The sequence below is a fragment of the Lepidochelys kempii genome, chromosome 3, assembly GCF_965140265.1.
Source record: "Lepidochelys kempii isolate rLepKem1 chromosome 3, rLepKem1.hap2, whole genome shotgun sequence".
Taxonomy (NCBI): Eukaryota; Metazoa; Chordata; order Testudines; family Cheloniidae; genus Lepidochelys; species Lepidochelys kempii.
In genome coordinates, this window is record NC_133258.1 from 150,190,930 (window position 1) to 150,211,385 (window position 20,456).

At 40.3% G+C, this 20,456-nt stretch overlaps 1 protein-coding gene across 4 annotated transcripts in view; it reads right to left on the reverse strand.

Moving 5' to 3' along the window:
* Window positions 1–20,456, reverse strand: part of BTBD9 (BTB domain containing 9) — a 296,353-nt gene that overhangs the window by 263,498 nt on the left and 12,399 nt on the right. For all 4 annotated transcript variants that reach the window (XR_012158194.1, XM_073338551.1, XM_073338552.1 and 1 more), the window contains exons 2-5: window positions 12,340–12,550; window positions 9,986–10,349; window positions 4,091–4,355; window positions 1,121–1,340 (exon numbers count right to left, since the gene is read on the reverse strand). Coding sequence is in view for 3 of the 4 variants with exons in the window: in XM_073338551.1 (XP_073194652.1) it covers window positions 1,121–1,340; window positions 4,091–4,355; window positions 9,986–10,349; window positions 12,340–12,524 (1,034 nt within the window). In the remaining variant the exon portion in view is untranslated. The remainder of the gene's footprint in view (window positions 1–1,120; window positions 1,341–4,090; window positions 4,356–9,985; window positions 10,350–12,339; window positions 12,551–20,456) is intronic.

Below are 20,456 nucleotides of genomic sequence, written 5' to 3' on the forward strand. Positions count from 1 at the left end.
TACGCTAGAAAATAATATTGAACCAACTACATCGCTCAGGGTGTCAAAAATCCACACACCTGAGCAATGTAGTTAAGTTGACCTAAGTCCCTATGCAGACAACACTAGGTTGACAGAATCATTTCAATGTAGAAAAGTTCATCATTGTTGTATATTAAATGTAATACTCTGTGAAAAACAAAAGGCATGAAAACTTTCCTCTTGCGTAACAGAATAAAGATATTTGCAAACAGCTGTATGATCTAGAGAACTATTAATAAAATTTAAAAAAAAAAACCCTTCCTGATAGCTAATATTAAATTGATATATTTTTGCTAATAGAAAATAAGGCTTGGAATTTCCAAAGTTACAGTGTCACCCAACTGTTAAACTTGTGTGCAATTTGATTCTTTAAGAACACGAAATAGCAAGAATAAAATATGAGGTAGGGTAGTTATATTAGTTAAGTGGGCAGTGATCATTCAAATTTCACACGTCTCCTTAAACAGGTCCCTAAGAACTATATTCATAACTTGGTAATTACCAATCTGGGCAATTTTATTACACATAGGTTACTGTCACAAACCTAACACAAACAGAAAGGTTTTTCATTAAAATGATATTATTTTAACCAAAAGTATTCATTTTAAAATTCTCTTGCAGTATTGTGAACTGAAACACAAAAATATCATGTCACTGCAGGAGAACCAGAAAGTGAAATTGACCAGCCCAGTGTCATTATCTAAGTGCAAATGAGAAAGGTAGACAGCATAAATGGAGAGAAATGAATCACTTGTTTAAAATGATTTCAATAATTTAAGCAGCTATTAGTAAAAGAAGGAGTTTTATATATTTAAAGCATGTGGATGACTAAAATATTATGCATTTTAATACTGCAAAGTGAACGTGACTTGTTACATAAGTAACAAGTATGAAGCAAAAAAACCTCATAAGCCTATTCGAATGTTAAACATTAACATTTAAATTCAAGTTGTCAACGCTATCCCAACCATGATATGCTACTGAAACTGTGCAATTTATAGGCACTTAATAAAAGTTAATAATTCAGTATTTTATCATTGAGGCAGGTCGGGTATAATCAGTTTTAATTTCTCTTAAATCAGGGTGACTTGTCACATACCGGCTATCTCTGTCCCAGAGTAGTATTCGTATGTGGTTGACTATCGATGGCTGACCTAGTTTAATTTCAATGCCAGAACGGCAGTCATCATCAATCGGGTGCCGGGAAAAACCATGATCCAAGTCGTAATTCTGTGTGTCCCCATCTAGCAAAGCAGACTTCAGCTCTCCTTTTACAACCTGGGCTCCATATTTCATAGTTGCAATGTTCTCACCTGGTACTAAAAGGGGAAAGAAAGAGTTGCTTACCAGTTATGATTTTACAGCACAAACAAATTAGCAGAGATGATTTGGTGGCTACATAACCCTTCAGGTTGCTTCAGGGCTGTGAGCACCTAATCCAAAGGCCAATGAAGTTAATGGGAATTTATTGGCTCAATGGTCTTTGAATCAGGCAGGGCCTACAACTTGGGCCCCTTGTCTGCCAAAGCAGCAAAATCCAACCTTTGCCACAGAATTGTGCCACAAAATCTAGTCTTATCAACACAGTTGGAGATAATGATCCTTAACTTCATTTGTAAAATACTGAGATATATGGTTGAAAAGTGTTGAGATAAAGTATTGTTTCTTTAACATGTTTCTATCCCTCATAATTGCAAAGAAAATGCTGAAAATATGACCTGAATGCAAAATACTGTGTTGTCTTCCTGATTCTATAGACAGGCTGACAATAGCTTTAGGGTGTACATTTTCCCATTCATTTCAATGTGGTGTTAGGTCTAAAACCTAGATAACGTAAGTTATCATTGACATTTTAAACATTTCATTGACGAACATGTTAGCAGAAACACCCAGCTAAGATGCTGCCCCCATAATTACAAACAGCCTCCGTTGCTTCCACAAATGCCAAAAGTCCCACCTGTCTTTTATCCACCTGTCACAACCTCCAGCTGGACCCACCCCACTCTAATTTTGTACAATAGACTTATTGTCAATACAAATATTTACAAGCATATTGAAGACTAAACATGAGTGGACAGCATAAAAATAAACTGAACTTAGTATAACAGGCTACTGTTTCCAGTATTACTTAAGTTCATATTTAATTGTTCTAACTTGTTAAGATTTAAATGAAGCTGCTGCAGAATCCATGGAGCTTACTGAAAAATTTAGGTCCAGCTTGCTATTGAGTACATGGTGTCTCAGATCATAAGGCTGAAACATAGGTATTTATTGACAGGAGGAAGGCTTGTGTAGAACAAGGCAGCCTCTCCTTTGAGAGAATGTACATGGATCTGTTACAACCGTTGTCTTTCTATCCTGAACTGTTTGTGAAGTTCCTGGAAATCTGCCTATTCTCTGAAAGTAGTAATAATTAAGTGGGCTAACCATACACATTTCATGATGCATTATTTAATACTTTGAAGTGAATAGTTTTCTGATGATAGTTTACAGTTTAATTTGAACTTAGTACTTAAGGAAAAGCTACAGGAATCCAATTCTTAAAATAGCTACATTATTGACAGGGTGAGAAATCATGTGCTTCGGTGCCTGCTATCAAATGCTATCAACATGAATGCAGAGGATCAGTAAGGCCTGTAGTTTCCAAAGTGAAAAATCTGAAGGGACAGCTGCTAAAAAAAGCAGTTTCTCATGATGGAAAGCTCATCCCTGCATGATTTAAGAGATCACAATACAGAATATTCTCTAAGAGTATTCAACATTATTCTCAATTGCAGGGTAAATATTCTGTGCTATGTAAGCATTACTTTATAGCACACAAATGTTTTAATAAAATATTTGCCAACTGTAAAAGGTTAAAACCTAATTCACAAATGATACAAATAATCTAGTACAATGGTGGAGACAGGTTCCTATTACAGCAAACACAAGTGAAATGCTTTCCTCTCTTTTCATACCTAAAATGTAAGCTCTCTGGTGCAGGGACTGATTTTCATTTTACACATTACGTGCGCAAACAATGTAAAGGGGAAAAGAAAAAATCAGATACAGAATATTTTGAAACTAAACAGCAAAACTATTATTTTTATTACAAAATTGGCAATAAAAATCTGACAGATGTCTGCATTAAAGTTTGATTAATTTTTAGATATAAGGTTCTGCAAACGGTTTTTCTTGAGGAAAAATTAAGCATTTTGATAAAAATGCACTCTGCTGTAATTTACATGCTGAAGCAATATCTAGGCTATGTGGAGTTAACATATTTTCCTGATTTCCATTTAATGTTTGTCATCACTGCCATTGCAATTCTTCAGAAAAAGAGCAAATGAAAGTTAGGAAACTATTCCAGTTATATTTTTCATTGCTCTTTCTGCCTCCAGGTCAGATAAAAAATTCACTCTCACTTAAAGCAATTTCAGATATTCCCAAGCATTCCCAAGGTGTTGGTTTAGGCATTTTAATTGTATAGGCATTTTCCAATTAGTAATATACCACCCATTTCTACTGGTAAATTATAAATCCATACATAGGGCCCTACCAAATTCACAGTCCATTTTGGTCAATTTCACGGTCATAGGATTTAAAAAATAGTAAATTTCATGATTTCAGCTATTTAAATCTGAAATTTCACAGTGTTACAATTGTAGGGGTCCTGACCCAAAAAAGAGTTGCGGGGGCCGGGGAGGGGGTGGAATTGCAAAGTTATTGGGGGGGGGTTACAGTACTTCTATCCTTACCTCTGCACGACTGCTGGCGGTGGTGCTGCCTTCAGTGCTGGGCAGCTGGAGAGCAAAGGCTGCTGGGTGGCAGCCCAGCCCTTAAGGGAAAGCCACTGCCAGCAGCAGTGCAGAAGTGAGGACCCCCAATTTCAGAAACACTGGTCTCTCCCATGAAATCTATATAGTGTAGGGTAAAAACACACAAAAGACCTGATTTCACAGGAGGAAGCCAGATTTCACGGTCCATGACACATTTTTTCATGGCTGTGGATTTGGCAGGGCCCTCGCCATAGAACAGTTGCATTTTGAAAGTCCATCCTCAACAAGTTTAAAAAAATACTGATGCTCACTTAGCATGCCCCTGTAGTTGAGGTCCATGTCCCGACTTTCAGAACGGACTTTAATGGCATCCAGAATGGCATCAGGCGACAGCAATCCAGAAGGTCTTACAACATTTAGTAGCTCTGTCAGACTCATCAGGGGTAAGCGTACTGCCTGCATGATTTCAACATGATTCTCCTTGGGGTTATGTTTACACCAGTTCATCAAAGCCTGGAAAATATCCTTCTCAGGTGCTGCAAATGAATCCCTCAGCACAACATTTAGAAGAGCAGCCTAAGTAGAGAACATCCAAGAAAATTCATGTCTAAAACATAACAAAAATTAACAGATCTTTAACGAGTAAAGCTATAAAAGTTTTCAAAACTTGATTATACTAGTGGGACAGTGACTTTGTAGACAAACACCATAGCCATTAACTGCCATTAAATAGCTTACATGTAGCCAGGGCATTAAAAAGTATTTTACTGAGAAAAGGAATTTTGGTCAGGATGTTGGTTTAATGCCTATCTAGCAGATGGCACCTCTAACAGAGCAACATTCCCAAAGGAGTGAATGCCCTGCACTGTCAGATCAAAGTATAAGCCTAAGTCCTTATACTTGAATCCTAACCTTCTTGGTCAGAGACGAAAACACTACTGGCTCACTATGATACTCTTACTGACCAGCCTCCCTGGCCTTTCAGTTTTTATTTTGAGTATTGTACTCAGTTATAGCTTACTTGCTTTGACTTATTTTAATCACTTATGCAAGAATTTTAGGTTTTCTACTTACATAATAGGTTATGATTGAACCACCACCACCAGAACTAGGCTTAGAGTGTGTAAGTGTCTCAAGCCACTCAAATTAATGGTATCTTTAAATTCTCGGTTCCGATGGGTCAAGGAGTAAATAAAGGTGATTTTTAGATTTGGCAGTATAGTGGGCTGCTAAAGTAAAATTTTGGTAGCACACCTCTGAACTTAGCTATATGATCACTGGCGTGAAAATTAGATGCAGGTTTTGTATCACCCACTCCAAGCTCTTTCCCTCCTCTTTTCTCTTTTGGGGCCAAGCTGGTAACTGCAGAAAAGATTCACGAAACTATCTCCTGGACAGAAGCACAAACACGCATCTATTGCAAAATGAAACCTACCAGAACTGAACAACTTTTTGCATTTTCACTTTGCAGACAGTATAAGTAGGAATGAGCCTTAGAACAAGGAAGTCCTCCTGCAGCACTGGTTATGCCACAAACTCCAGTTACTGAAAGGAGGTAGCATGTTTCCTGGTCAATGGAGTCTGCTGATTTGTTCCATTCTACACTGATATTATCCCCAGTGCATTCTTAGTTGACATATAATATCTGGCATCAAGCAGTTAACAGTGAGGACTTAAGTGTCAAAAGGGAGCGGAAGCAATTATAGTCTCCTTTGTAACCAGATACCAAGTAAGGTCTCTGGTCCCTATTCATAGAATAAATGTTCTCATTAAACCTGCCAAAAAAGTCAGTGTATTTTTTAAAGTAAAAGGCACTTGAAATATTTTTCATACACATTTTAATATCCCTTTATAACCACGCATTGAAAGCTTGAAACTGAAACTTGCATTCTTACAAAAAAATTCTGCTACTTCACATGTATGCTGGTTTGAGTGCTGGGTTACTGGTACTGAGTTTTGAGGCAGATGAAACAATATGGGAGCATTTACTGTAGAAGAAAAGACATCTAGGACTAAATCCTCTGGTGCAGTGTAGCCACTTGGCATTGTAACATCAATGTATCCAGCCCAGAAGGCTCACTCTAGTGCAGACAGAACAGGAGTACTTGTGACACCTTAGAGACTAACAAATTTATTTGAGCATAAGGTTTCGTGGGCTACAGCCCACTTCATCGGATGCATGCAGTGGAAAATACAGGACGATTTTATATACACAGAGAATATGAAACAATGGGTATTCCATGCACACTGTAATCATAGAATCATAGAATATCAGGGTTGGAAGGGACCTCAGGAGGTCATCTAGTCCAACCCCCTGCTCAAAGCAGGGCCAATCCCCAATTTTTGCCCCAGATCCCTAAATGGCCCCCTCAAGGATTGAACTCACAACCCTGGGTTTAGCAGGCCAATGCTTAAACCTGAGAGTGATCAGTTAAGGTGAGCTATTACCAGCAGGATTGTAGTTTCCTCAGGAAGTCAGTGGTGTCTCAAAGATAGCTAGGAGTGTTGGCAGTGTGGAGCCTGAGGAGGGAGTCTACATAGCCAGACAATCCTGCTATCAGAGTGCCTGCTCGGGATTCTAGGGGGGTGTCTGTGCGGATTTGCTCTTGTGCTTTTTCAGGGAGTTTCTTGAGCAGATGGTGTAGTTTCTTTTGGTAACCCTCAGTGGGATCAGAGGGTAATTGCTTGTAGAATGTGGTGTTGGAGAGCTGCCTAGACACACCCCTAGAGCCCCGAGCAGGGGTATTCCATCTGCTACCCAAGATCCATAAATGTGGAAATACTGGACGCTCTGTCATCTCAGGCATTGGCACCCTGACAGCAGGATTGTCTGGCTATGTAGACTCCCTCCTCAGGCCCTATGCTACCAGCACTCCTAGCTATCTTCGAACCACCACTGACTTTCTGAGGAAACTACAATCCATAAGTGATCTTCCTGAGAACACTATCCTAACTACTATGGATGTAGAATCCCTCTACACCAACATTCCATAAAAAGATGGACTACAAGCCAACAGGAACAGTATCCCCGATAATGTCACAGCAAACCTGGTGGCTGACCTTTGTGACTTTGTCCTCACCCATACCTATTTCACATTTGGGAAAATGTATATATTAGCAGCACTGCTATGGGTACCCACATGGCCCCACAGTGTGCCAACACTTTTAAGGCTGACTTAAAACAATGCTTCCTCAGCTCTCGTCCCCTAATGCCTCTACTCTACTTGTGCTACATTGATGACATCATCATCTGGACCCATGGAAAAGAAGCCCTTGAGGAATTCCACCATGATTTCAACAATGTCCATCCCACCATCAACCTCAGCCTGGACCAGTCCACACAACAGGTCTACTTCCTGAACACTACGGTGCTGATAAGCGATGGTCACAACCACCACCCTATACCGGAAACCTACTGACCGCTACACTTACCTACATGCCTCCAGCTTTCATCCAGACCACACCACACAATCCATTGTCTACAGCCAAGCTCTAAGATACAACCGCATTTGCTCCAACCGCTCAGACAGAGACAAACACCTACAAGATCTCTATCAAGCATTCTTACAACTACAATACCCAGCTGCTGAAGTGAAGAAACAGATTGACAGAGCCAGAAGAGTACCCAGAAGTCACCTCCTACAGGACAGGCACAACAAAGAAAATAACAGAACGCCACTAGCCATCACCCTCAGCCCCCAACTAAAACCTCTCCAGCGCATCATCAAGCATCTACAACCTATCCTGAAGGACGACCCATCACTCACACAGATCTTGGGAGACAGGCCAGTCCTTGCTTACAGACAGCCCCCCAACCTGAAGCAAATACTTACCAGCAACCACCCACGAAAAACACTAACCCAGGAACCTATCCTTGCAACTAAGCCCGTTGCCAACTGTGTCCACATATCTATTCAAGGGACACCATCATAGGGCCTAATCACATCAGCCACACTATCAGAGGCTCCTTCAACTGCACATCTACCAATGTGATATATGCCATCGTGTGCCAGCAATGCCCCTCCGCCACGTACATTGGCCAAACCGGACAGTCTCTATGTAAAAGAATAAATGGACACAAATCAGACGTCAAGAATTATAACATTCAAAAACCTGTCAGGGAACACTTCAATCTCTCTGGTCACTCAATTACAGACCTAAAAGTCACAATATTACAACAACAAAACTTCAAAAACAGACTCCAAAGAGAGACTGCTGAATTGGAATTAATTTGCAAACTGGATACCATTAAATTAGGCTTGAATAAAGACTGGGAGTGGTTGTGTCATTACAAAAGTAAAATTATTTCTCCATGTTTATTTCCCCCCCCTGTACTGTTCCTCACACGTTCTTGGCAACTGCTGGAAATGGCCCATCTTGATTATCATTAAAAATGTTTTTTTTTTTCACCTGCTGGTAATAGCTCACCTTAACTGATCACTCTCATTATAGTGTGCATGGTAACACCCATTGTTTCATGTTCTCTGTGTATATAAAATTGTCCTACTGTATTTTCCACTGTATAAATCGGATGAAGTGGGCTGTACCCAACGAAAGCTTATGCTCAGATAAATTTGTTAGTCTCTAAGGTGCCACAAGTACTCCTGTTCTTTTCGTGGATATAGACTAACACGGCTGCTACTCTGAAATCTAGTGCAGAGGTGGGCAAACTACGGCCCGCGGGCCACATCCGGCCCACTGAACCGTCCTGACCGGCCCTTGAGCTCCCGGCTGGGGAGGCTAGCCCCCTGCCCCTCCCTTGCTGCCTCCCCTTCCCGCAGCCATGCTGCTGCACGGGCAGCGGAACTGGCTCCAGCTGGGCGGCACGGCTGGCAGTCCTGGTGCTCTCAGAGGCATGGTAAGGGAGCGGGGGGGTTGGATAAAGGGGCAGGGGGTCCCGGGGGGCTGTCAGAGAGCAGGGGGAGGTTGGATGGGGCGGAGGTTTGGGGGGGGGCAGTCAGGGAACGGGGAACAGGGGAGGTTGGATAGGTGTGGGAGGCCCGGGGGGCCTGACAGGGGTCGGGGGTGTGGATAGGGGTCGGGGCAGTCAGGGGACAGGGAGGGCGTTGGATAAGAGTGAGGTCCGGGGGGGGGGGCGGTTATGGGACAAGGAGCGGGGGGGTTGGATGGGTCAGGGATTCTGAGGGGGGCAGTCAGGGGCCAGGGAGCGGTTGGATAAGCGTGGGAGTCCTTGGGGGGCCGGTCGGGGAGTCGGATAGGGGGTGGGGAGTCGGATAGGGGGTGGGGAGTCCTGGGAGGAGGCGGTCGGGGACAAGGAGCGGGGGGGGGGGGGGGGCGGTTGGATGGGTCAAGGGTTCTGAGGGGGCAGGAAGTGGGAGGGGGTGGGGGTCAGGCTGTTTGGGGAGGCACAGCCTTTCCTACCCGGCCCTCCATACAGTTTCGCAAACCCGATGTGGCCCTCGGGCCAAAACGTTTGCCCAACCCTGTTCTAGTGCATGGGAGAACTCCAGTGGCACAGAGCCACCACAGAAATTCCTACGCACATTCATATACTACATCTAGTACAATGTAGGGGGTGTGACCAGAGGAAGGGACATAACTACACTGCAATAATCCAAAATTGTGGTTTCAGCCTGTTGGGACATTGAACAGCTGATGTAAACTGCAGCAGCCCAAAGGCTGCTCCAACTTATGCTTGGAGAATGATCCTGAGTGTAGGAGCCCTAGAATCAGGAAAATGAACATAAACTGAGTTTTATGCCATCTTTGCAACTCCCTCCTCCAAACTTTTACTGCGTACACTTTGTCCAGATTTCAAACGCCAGACTACACTGTTTAAAGGACAGTGCAGACTTTACAAATATGTAAGAAAACATACAGAAGAAAAGAAGGTAAATATTTTCCTCCTACCCTTGACAATGTCCTGTTAAGAGTCACGTTTAAGTTTTATAATTGGTCACAATTGACTAGCTCAATAGATATTACATTTAGGAATGATCTTTAGGGTCTCTTTATTACCACAATGTTTATGTTTATAGAATTCTACAAAATATTACTTATTCATCTCATCTTGACTTGAGTAACTCCAGCAATGCAATTTCACTGCTAATTGACCTTACTATTAAAGTCTCTTATTACTTGGCCTATGCTTCTCTTTTCTTCATTTCAGACCACGATTAGCATTTTATCATAGTGTTTTTTGTAGACCACAACCAACATGCCTGAAAGAACTTACAAAGACGCACCTTAGAAAGTGACAGAAAGCCTTCGCTGGAGAGCACCTCTTGAGCATTTCTATCCATAAACATACAGCACATACAAGTCAGTTTAGGGAGTGAGTAGAGACTGGCAACATCAAAGGTCATACAAACGTTCTGAATATTAAGTATGGTGCAAAGATATTCAGAGGTGGAATCCTCCAATTCTGGGAATCCATATTTGTGAGCCAGGCTCAGGAAATCCAGGAGTACCTCTTCCTTCTCATCTCTTAATGTAGCACGGCCTGTGTAGATATATTTCAGCAGCATTGTAAATGCTTCTGCAGTGGTATCCTGAAGAGGGATTTCTGCTTCAGGCTGAGATTCTCTCATTCCACCATATAATAATGCTCTAGAGACAGAAAGAAAATGTGAGAAACTTGCACCCTCACAATAAGTGCCTTATTATATATATTTAAACAGTAAAGTAAATAAAGCAAGCATCCAAATGCCAGGTGAAAAAATAAATGAAGGTATATTTGCAATGGCTCCTCAGAAGAGACCACATAAAATGAAAAAGAATGGTCTTGAAAATATGAAACGGAAGCTGTGCAGACAGCTTAAAATTCAGCTCTACTCTGATAGTGTCTACGTAGGAATAGCACTGTGGGAGTCTCTTCATCATTATCTCAATTATTCTACATCAAGTTTAGTCAGTTTACAGGTAAAAAGAATGGGATGTGAGGTGGATTTTGTTTGTTTTTTTAATTTCAGCTCTGAAAATTCACCCTGGGATCTGACAGTTAAGTTAGGTTCTTTCCTACTCACACATCACGACCAGCACTAAAGAGTTTTCAGAAAAAAATTATGTCCTTAGTGACACCTGCACAGCCCCACTGAAAGTTGAGGAAGCAGAAGTACAGACAGGTGAAATGACTTGCTAATGCTCTTACTATGAAAGAATAGCAGAACTGACAACAGAACCCAGGAGTATCAATCCCCATTTCATTGCTCTATCCACTAACTATGGCATAGGACAACATTGGAGGCCGAGATGATGAGACTTGAGAAGAATCAAAAAATTTGCAACGTGTTTTCTCTAGATGATAGGTAATTTGTGCATTCTGTACACATACGTCTTAGTTTAATCACTAGCATCTCTGGCATTCATATAAGAGAAGAATTATCTTGAAATTTTACTTGGTACATTTTAAGAATGGTAAGTAGATCTGCTGTGTTAAAATGAGACATGAGTTTCAACGCAATTTTTAAACATACAATATTTTCCTAGTTCATATTGCAGCAGATAGACTCTTTTAAATGAGCAATTTCAGCAAGAAAGGCTAAAACTAAACATTTTTAATAAATAAGTTGTATACAAAATGGGAAATGACTGCCTAGGAAGGAAAGGGATCTGGGGGTCAGTGGACCACAAGCTAAATATCAGTCAACAGTGTAACACTTTTGCAAAAAAAAAGCGGACATATTTATGGGATGTATTAGCGGAAGCGTTGTGAACAAGACATGAGAAGTAATTCTTCCTCTCTACTCCGTGCTGATTAGGCCTCAACTGGAGTACTGTGTCCAGTTCTGGGCACCACATTTCAGGAAAGATGTGGACAAATTGGAGAAAGTCCAGAGAAGAACAAAAATTATTAAAGATCTAGAAAACATGACCTATGAGGGAAGATTGAAAAAAATTGGGTTTATTTAGTCTGGAAAAGAGAAGACTGAGAGGGGACATGATAACAGTTTTCAAGTACATAAAAGGTTGTTACAAGGAGGAAGGAGAAAAATTGTTCTTCTTAACCTCTGAGGATAGGACAAGAAGCATTGGGCTTAAATTGCAGCAAGGGAGCTTTAGATTGGACATTAGAAAAAACTTCCTACCTGTCAGGGTGGTTAAGCATTGGAATGAATTGCCTAGGGAGGTTGTGGAACCACCATCATTGGAGTTTAAGAGCAGGTTAGACAAATACCGGTCAGGGATGGTCTAGATAATACTTAGTCCTGCCATGAGTGCAGGGGACTGGACTAGATGACCTCTCAAGCTCCCCTCCAGTCCTATGATTCTATGATACAAGCATGTTACCTGTATTTACACTTTTACTTTACAGAGGAAACCATCATCATATTTACATCATCCCATTTGTGTTCTGAAGTTTATTTCTTTTTAATCTGTAAATTGAGAGCCCAATTTAATAAAAGTCTAAAACATTATGATCTCATGGCATTTTCCAGCTTTTTACAGTTGGCCACAATGCTTTGATGCACTGGGAAGCACTCACACAAGAAAGGTCATGTTCAGTAAATAGTGGATTATGGAAGTATTTCTCTGAACTTCCTAATGTATATTTCATACACAAAGTTTCCTTTAAGCCTGACAAGAAGCAATACATCACCTGAAATAATGGCATCTGGCAGCCAGAATCACTCTATGTGCAGGAAAACGTTTCTTTTCTACAATAAAGGTAACATCACTATACTCCTCCCCATTCATCAGAGCACCAACATTCTCTGACAAAATGTGAACATGGTCAATTTCCCCCACAGCTGTGTAAGGACGGAGTGGGTGACTATTACTCATCTTGATGAAGTGATGGTATTGGCAGCCTACAGGAAGAAAGAAAAGAACCATAAGCATTTTTAAAACTGGGTACTGAAACTAACTCCAAGAACAAGTTACAATTACAAAAAAGCTAATGTAGATGGAATTTAGACAATTACAAGGGATAACAATTTAGTGAGGTTTCTGTTAAATCAGTTACAATAGGAACCCACCCAGCGTGCTTCAAAAATTATATTTCAGTTTGATTTCAGATATCTCCACCCTACTTTTATTCTGCCAATGCATCTGTTCTAAATCAACAAGATCCCATCAATCAAATCAAAGTAACTGAATGGGCTGTAAAACTTCTGCACTACTAAATGATTCACAAAAGACAAAACTCTGTATAAATTAAAATTAGTTGACTGACCAAGGATAGAGAAATCATCATCTGAGTAAACAGGCTTAGTCTAAATACTGAAATCTATGCTAAAGTGTTTTCATCAGTAATTAGCCAGATTATGGGTGTTCATGACATATTCTGCCTGGATCCAGATTAACGAGAACTGAAATAATTAGTGATTCTTAATTACTAACATATGAAGATTGTTCAGGCAGAGATTCTAGTAAATCCTTGAAAGTCTTAGAGGAATCCACCGGGAAGCCATCTCCACCAAGTATATTTTCAGACTGAAGAGGCCTTATGAGAAAAAAGACCTTCTGCTCTTCAATTGCAGAGTCTAAAAGATCTCTTGAGCAGAGAAATGGCATTTACAAGGCATATGGTTTAACTATTCATTTCACTTTGTGTGTGTACCCATGTGGTGTATAATTTGAAATAGCATTCCTTACACTTCAACTGTCACTTGGGGAGAGAAATAACATGTTGTCTACATTTACACAGAAAATATACCTTTGAATATTTTCTTCTTACCTAACAGACCAGAAACCTACCCCACTTGATTCTCTAGCCATATGCTTTACCTCTGGAAATCCACAAGCTTAAACAAAACGTGCAGACAGCCATAAAGGGTGATATGTCCTTGACTGTAACAACATTATTATACGAAATTTCAATATTATACCATAAATTAAGTCGGTGATGGCCATTCCATTCTAAGCCTCAATTGTTAGTCTCCTGTAATTTCCACAAAAAACCTGGGGGAGTACATTTGTTATAAATATTCTCAATCATTTTTTCAGAGTTTAAAAGTAAAATGCAGAGCAAACCCAGAAATGGAATTAAGCTCAGATTTGTGCGTTGAGCGTCCTCAACCATCAGGCTTCAGGAAGCATTCAGTTCAGAAATTTTTGACTAAGTTATTTTTCCTCTTTGATACTCTCTTAGAATCGCCCTGTTCACTGAACGTATCCAAGAAAGGGGCAACACAAATACCAGAGTTCTCATTGCAAATAAACACAAGCTGCGATATTTGTGATAACACAGAATGATGTATTCTGGGATACCTTCTGTGAACCAGGAAGTACCAAAATGATTTCACAGAAAGGAAAAGGGAATTTTAGAAATTAAAGTTTATTTCTGTGCAGTCCAGCTTGTGAGGACATGCAATGTAAAATATTGGGGTTTAATATTTATTCTTACATTGCAGTTCACTTAAGAGAAAGTCAGTTCAACGGTTTGACATTAGTGATGCAGATTTTACACTTCAAAAATATTTTCAGACACTTTTTGTGTTCTAGTAACCAGCTTTATTTAAAACGTTAAATTGGGTATGTGTGTGTGACAGGGTCAGGCCAGATGGCTATAGGAGAGTAACAGAAGACAGATATATTAGCCCCAGGCTAAGTAGGTCCATTTTCACTTGGTAAGGTAACAGGGAAGGTTCCAGAACAATCAGGAACCTTCTGGACACAATTAGGACAAGCTGATTAGAACACCTGCAGCCAATCAAGAAGCTGCTAGAATCAATTAAGGCAGGCTAATCAGGGCACCTGAGTTTTAAAAAGGAGCTCACTTCAGTTTGTGGTGTGCATGTGAGGAGCTGGGAGCAAGGAGCACTAGGAGCGGAGAGTGAGAATGCGGACTGTTGGAGAACTGAGGTGTACAAGCATTATCAGACATCAGGAGGAAGGTCCTATGGTGAGGATAAAGGTGTCGGGAGGAGGCCATGGGGAAGCAGCCCAGGGAGCTGTAGCTGTCGCACAGTTGTTCCATGAGGCACTCTAGACAGCTGCATTCCACAGGGCCCTGGGCTGGAACCCGGAGTAGAGGGCAGGCCCGGGTTCCCCCCAAATCCTCCCAACTCCTGGTCAGACACAGCAGTCGTCGACCTGGACCATGAATTCAGAAAAACGGCCAAGCTGAGGGCTGCCGTGAAGCTCCAAGGTGAGCAAATCCGCCAATAAGCACAAGACCCACCAAGGTAACTCAGGAACTTTGTCACAGTGTGCAATCCTCCATGAAAACAGAAGTAATTAAATTCACATACTGCACATATTCATTTCTGTAATAAAATAGTATGAAGTGTCACAAACTGAATGCATTCTCCTAGCTATATATGTTTTATGTTCACATTCTAGTAAGTGTGCAGAGCGAAAAATACAACTGAGTTTAAATAGAGTATTTCTATTTCAATACCATCAAGAAGCTCTGAGAACATAGCCTCACTGTGGTAGATACTGTACAAAAAAAGAGAATCCCTACCCCCAAAAGCTTAAATTTAGACAAGACAGAAAGGGTGAGAGAGAAAAAAGCAGAAGATAGAAGAGGTGACTGACCCAAGGACACACAACAGGTCAGAGTAGCGTGGGGAACAGAATCCAGGTCTCCCATTCTGCCTATTACTTACATTAGGTGAGTGTTCTTGGTCAAACTCACTGCAAGTATAAGCAGAAACAACTCCACTGATGCCAAACAAATCGCTTCCACTTATGAAAATTATGAATCTGGGACTCTGAGCCTTTACTTAAATTTGTGATCCTATAGGTCCCCTCCATGATACATCAAAGAGGCTATGGTACTTTCAAGAATAATAAATCAAACACCCCCAAAAACAAAGCTCTCTATATAGTAGACTTTACCATAGTATCAATTAACATACCTTTAGCTGCTGAAAATTTGTAGACAAATTAGTCTTTAGGAAAAACCAGACGCATTTTATCATGTAATACCTTTTTACCAAAAGAACAAATAAAAATCTATAAATTATAACTGGGGCTGTCGATTAATCCCAGTTAACTCGCGCAATTAACTCAAAAAAAGTAATCACAATTAATCGCAGTTTTAATCGCACTATTAAACAATAGAATACCAATTCAAATGTATTAAATATTTTGGATGTTTTTCTACATTTTCAAATATATTGATTTAAATTTCAACACAGAAGACAAAGTGTACAGTGCACTCACTTTATATTATTTTTATTACAAATACTTGCATTGTACAAATGATAAACAAAAGAAATAGTTTTCAGAGTAACAGTCGTGTTAGTCTGTATTCGCAAAAAGAAAAGGAGGACTTGTGGCACCTTAGAGACTAACCAATTTATTTGAGCATAAGCTTTCGTGAGCTACAGCTCACTTCATCGGATGCATATTGTGGAAAGTGTAGAAGATCTTTTTATACACACAAAGCATGAAAAAATACCTCCCCCCACCCCACTCTCCTGCTGGTAATAGCTTATCTAAAGCGATCACTCTCCTTACAATGTGTATGATAATCAAGGTGGGCCATTTCCAGCACAAATCCAGGATTTAATAAGAACGTCTGGGGGGAGGGGGGGAAGGGGGTGGTAGGAAAAAACAAGGGGAAATAGGTTACCTTGCATAATGACTTAGCCACTCCCAGTCTCTGTTCAAGCCTAAGTTAATTGTATCCAATTTGCAAATGAATTCCAATTCAACAGTTTTTTTCAATAGTATTTTTCAATTCAGCTCATACAAGTACTGTAGTTCAATCTCTTTATTGTGAAAGTGCAACTTACAAATGTAGATTTTTTTTTTTGGTTACATAACTGCACTCAGAAAAACAATGTAAAACTTTAGAGCCTAGGAGGCCACATACTCCTACTTCTTGTTCAGCCAATCATTAAGACAAACAAGATTGTTTACATTTATGGGAGATAATGCTGCCGGCTGCTTATTTACAATGTCACCTGAAAGTGAGAAAAGAAAAGGAGTACTTGTGGCACCTTAGAGACTAACAAATTTATTAGAGCATAAGCTTTCATGAGCTACAGCTCACTTTGAAAGCTTATACTCTAATAAATTCTTAGTCCCTAAGGTGCCACAAGTACTCCTTTTCTTTTTACGGATACAGACTAACTACTCTGAAACCTGAAAGTGAGAACAGGCATTCACGTGGCACTTTTGTTGCCAGCATTGCAAGGTATTTACATGCCAGATATGCTAAACATTCATGTGCCGCTTCATGCTTCAGTACCAGTCCAGAGGATGGGCTTCCATGCTGATGTCGCTCGTTAAAAAAATAATGTGTTAATTAAATTTTGACTGAGCTCCTTGGGGGGTGGGGTGGAGAATAGTATGTCTCCTGCTGTTTTACCTGCATTCTGCCATATATTTCATGTTACAGTAGTCTCTGATGATGACCCAGCACATGTTGTTCATTTTAAGAAAACTTTCACTACAGATTTGACTAAATGCAAAGAAGGTACCAATGTGAGATTTCTAAAGATAGCTGCAGGACTCGACCCAAAGGTCAAGAATCTGAAGTGCCTTCCAAAATCTGAGCGGGACGAATGTGGAGAATGCTTTCAGAAGTCTTCAAGAGCAACACGCCCATGCGGAAACTACAGAACCTGAACCACAAAAAAGAAAATCAACCTTCTGCTGGTGGCATCTGACTCAGATGATGAAAGTGAACATGTATCGGTCTGCTCTACTTTGGATTGTTATTGAGCAGAATCCATCATCTGCATGGATGCATGTCCTCTGGAATGATGGTTAAAGCATAAAGGGAGATATGAATCTTTAGCGCATCTGGCATGTAAATATCTTGCAATGCCGGCTACAACAATGTCATGCAAACACCTGTTCTCGCTTTCAGGTGACATTGTAAACTAGAAGTGGTAAGCATTATCTCCCACAAATGTAAACAAACTTGTTTGTCTGAGTGACTGGCTGAACGAGAAGTAGGACTGAGTGGACCTGTAGGCTCTAAAGGTTTACATTGTTTTATTTTTTAATGCAGTTATTTTTTGTACATTATTCTACATGTGTAAATTCAACTTTCACGATAAAAAGATTGCATTACAGTACTTGTATAAGGTGACTTGAAAAATACTATTTTGGTTTTTTTTTTACAGCACATATATTTGTAATAAAAAATAAATATAAAGTGAGCCCCGTACTCTGTGTTCTGTGTTGTAATTGAAATATATTTGAAAATGTACAAAACATCCAAAAATATATAAATAAATGGTATTCTATTATTGTTTAACAGTGCGAATAATCGTGTGATTAATTTTTTTAATGACATGATTAATCACAATTAATTTTTTTGATCGCTTGACAGCCCTAATTATAACGTATCACCTAGTGGCAGATCTAGAATCTATATCCCCATCAGGATTTCCACATCCTACATTTTAGGAGTCCCTGCTTTTCACTTGAATTATGACTCTTAAGAGTAGAGCCAGATGAGTCTCACCAGAACTGGCATAGATCTTCCTGCTACTTTCTCATCCTCATGGGAAGCTGGGAGATTCATACATGGCAGTTTATGGTGTAGCAGGATATTCGCTTTCCCCCCTCCCCCCCATCTATTTACTTCCATGTATCTGCCCTACACTCTGTTACATCCTCCTTTCCTTTTGAGATCAGTGTGTGGAGGGATGTGACCAAACACACACAATGGGTTAATTTTTCTAGGTGTGTTTGAAATCAAGTTGACAGAAAAGATTCATCTGGCTCTCCACTAACTTTATTTCCAACATCTGTAGATGCTGCCTACCCTGGTAACTGAGTGGGTTAAAGATGAATAGCCTTCACCTCAAGTCAAAACAGGTAAAAAACCTCTGGATTAGCAAGTGGCAGTTTGTATTCCTGCAAGAATCAATGTGTAGCCGCAGTACTCAGACTAAGGCTCACAATCTGCAAGTGGCCCTTTAATGTGTCTCCTGCACATATTAAAACCCTATGAGATTTAATTATCCAATCTAAGTTATTAACCAATCAGGACGCTTTTACTATGTTATTAACCAATTGCAGTTGATAAAATAATAACACTTGATCATTTTGCTGTGAGAATTTTATATATGTAAACAAACTAAATATTTCCCATCATACGGTTTAAATATGAATATATAGTACTATAGTAAATGCAACAATGAATTCACACTACTGTGGCTCTTTTGGGTAATGCTGACCGCTAATTTGGCTCCTGAACCACTGAACTCTGATTATCACTGGTGTACAGGATGATAGGTAGAATCTGGTTTGGGGAGTATTTCTGGGAGGCTTCGCCATTTAGACAATAGATGTGATTTGCCCTCTAAAAGGAACAATGTTGTGCTAGTCAAGAGTATGGACTACAACTATGCTGATTGCTGAAGACTTAGCGTTCCAAGAAATGGATTGGTTACTGGTGTGGGAGTTTTTCAAATTCTGTAGCAACAAAGGATTGAGATGACTGATAACTTGATATAGATCAAGTGTTGGGGGTTTAGAATTTACCTTTCAACCTTGACTAGGGCACTGTAGGATACTAAAGCTGGTTTGAAATGGAGGTTCTGGTCACATTCAGTGCATAATCTGTTTGGAATAAGGCCAAATACCATCATTATTTAATCATAAATGGCACTGCCTGATCATGCCTGCATTGCAGACACACTGCAGGAAGTTGCCAATGATGCTATATGGCTGATCTCTGCCCGGCTGGTTACTCCATTAGATATAAATCCAGGCAGGGACAGGGACAATATGTGCCCATACTTTTTAATGTTAAGCTGCAGCGTAGGAGGTGACTCACCCCTGAAAATGAATTTGAATACACCCTAGTATCAAATTAATCTAGAGATCAAGGTGATATACAGGCCACCTTACAACTCTTAAGATTTTTCTCAAAATGATTCAGCTTTGCATTACAGCCATCAAAATTAACAGTCCTAGGAGATGTTACTACCAAGGATGACTCATGTATGCAATTTTGCAATCTCACCACTTGCACAACAGCTACAAGAGTACCCCAGGCAGTTTCAGGAACAAGCTGTATTGGTCAGCACACCTTTAATTTGATATTCAGAATTGGTTTGGAAACTAAGAACATAAGAATGATTGTACTGGGTTAGACCAATGGTCCATTTAGCCCAGTATCCTCTCTTCCTACAATGGCCAATGCCAGATACTTCAAAGAGAATTAATAGAACAGGACAATCATCAAGTGATCCATTCTGTCATCCACTCCCAGCATCTGCCATTCAAGAGGCGGAGGGACCTCCAGAACATAGGGGTGCATCCCTGATCATCTTGTCTAATATCCATTGATGGACCTATCCTCCATGAACTTATCTAGTTCTCTTTTGAATCAAGTTATATTTTGGGCTTCACAGTACTCCCTGGCAACAAGTACCTGCTGCCTATTAATTTCATTGGGTGACCTCTGATTCTTCTGTTATATAAAGGGCTAAAGAACACTTCCTTATTCCCTTTCTCCACAGCATTCACAATTTTCATAGACCTCATATTCTCTCCTCTCTCCACCACCCCCCGTTAGTCGTCTCTTTTCCAAGCTGAACAGTCTCCGTCTTTTTCATCTCTCCTCATACAGAAGCCATTCCATACCCCTAATCATTTTTGTTGCCCTTCTATGTATCTTTTCCAATTCTAATATATCTTTGGGATGGGGCAACCAGAATTGCATGCAGTCTTCAAGGTGTGGGCATGGATTTATATAATGGCATTATGATGTTTACGGTCTTATCATCTATCCCTTTCCTGATCCTTTTAGCTTTATTGACTGCTGCTGCACACTGAGCGGATGTTTTCAGAGAA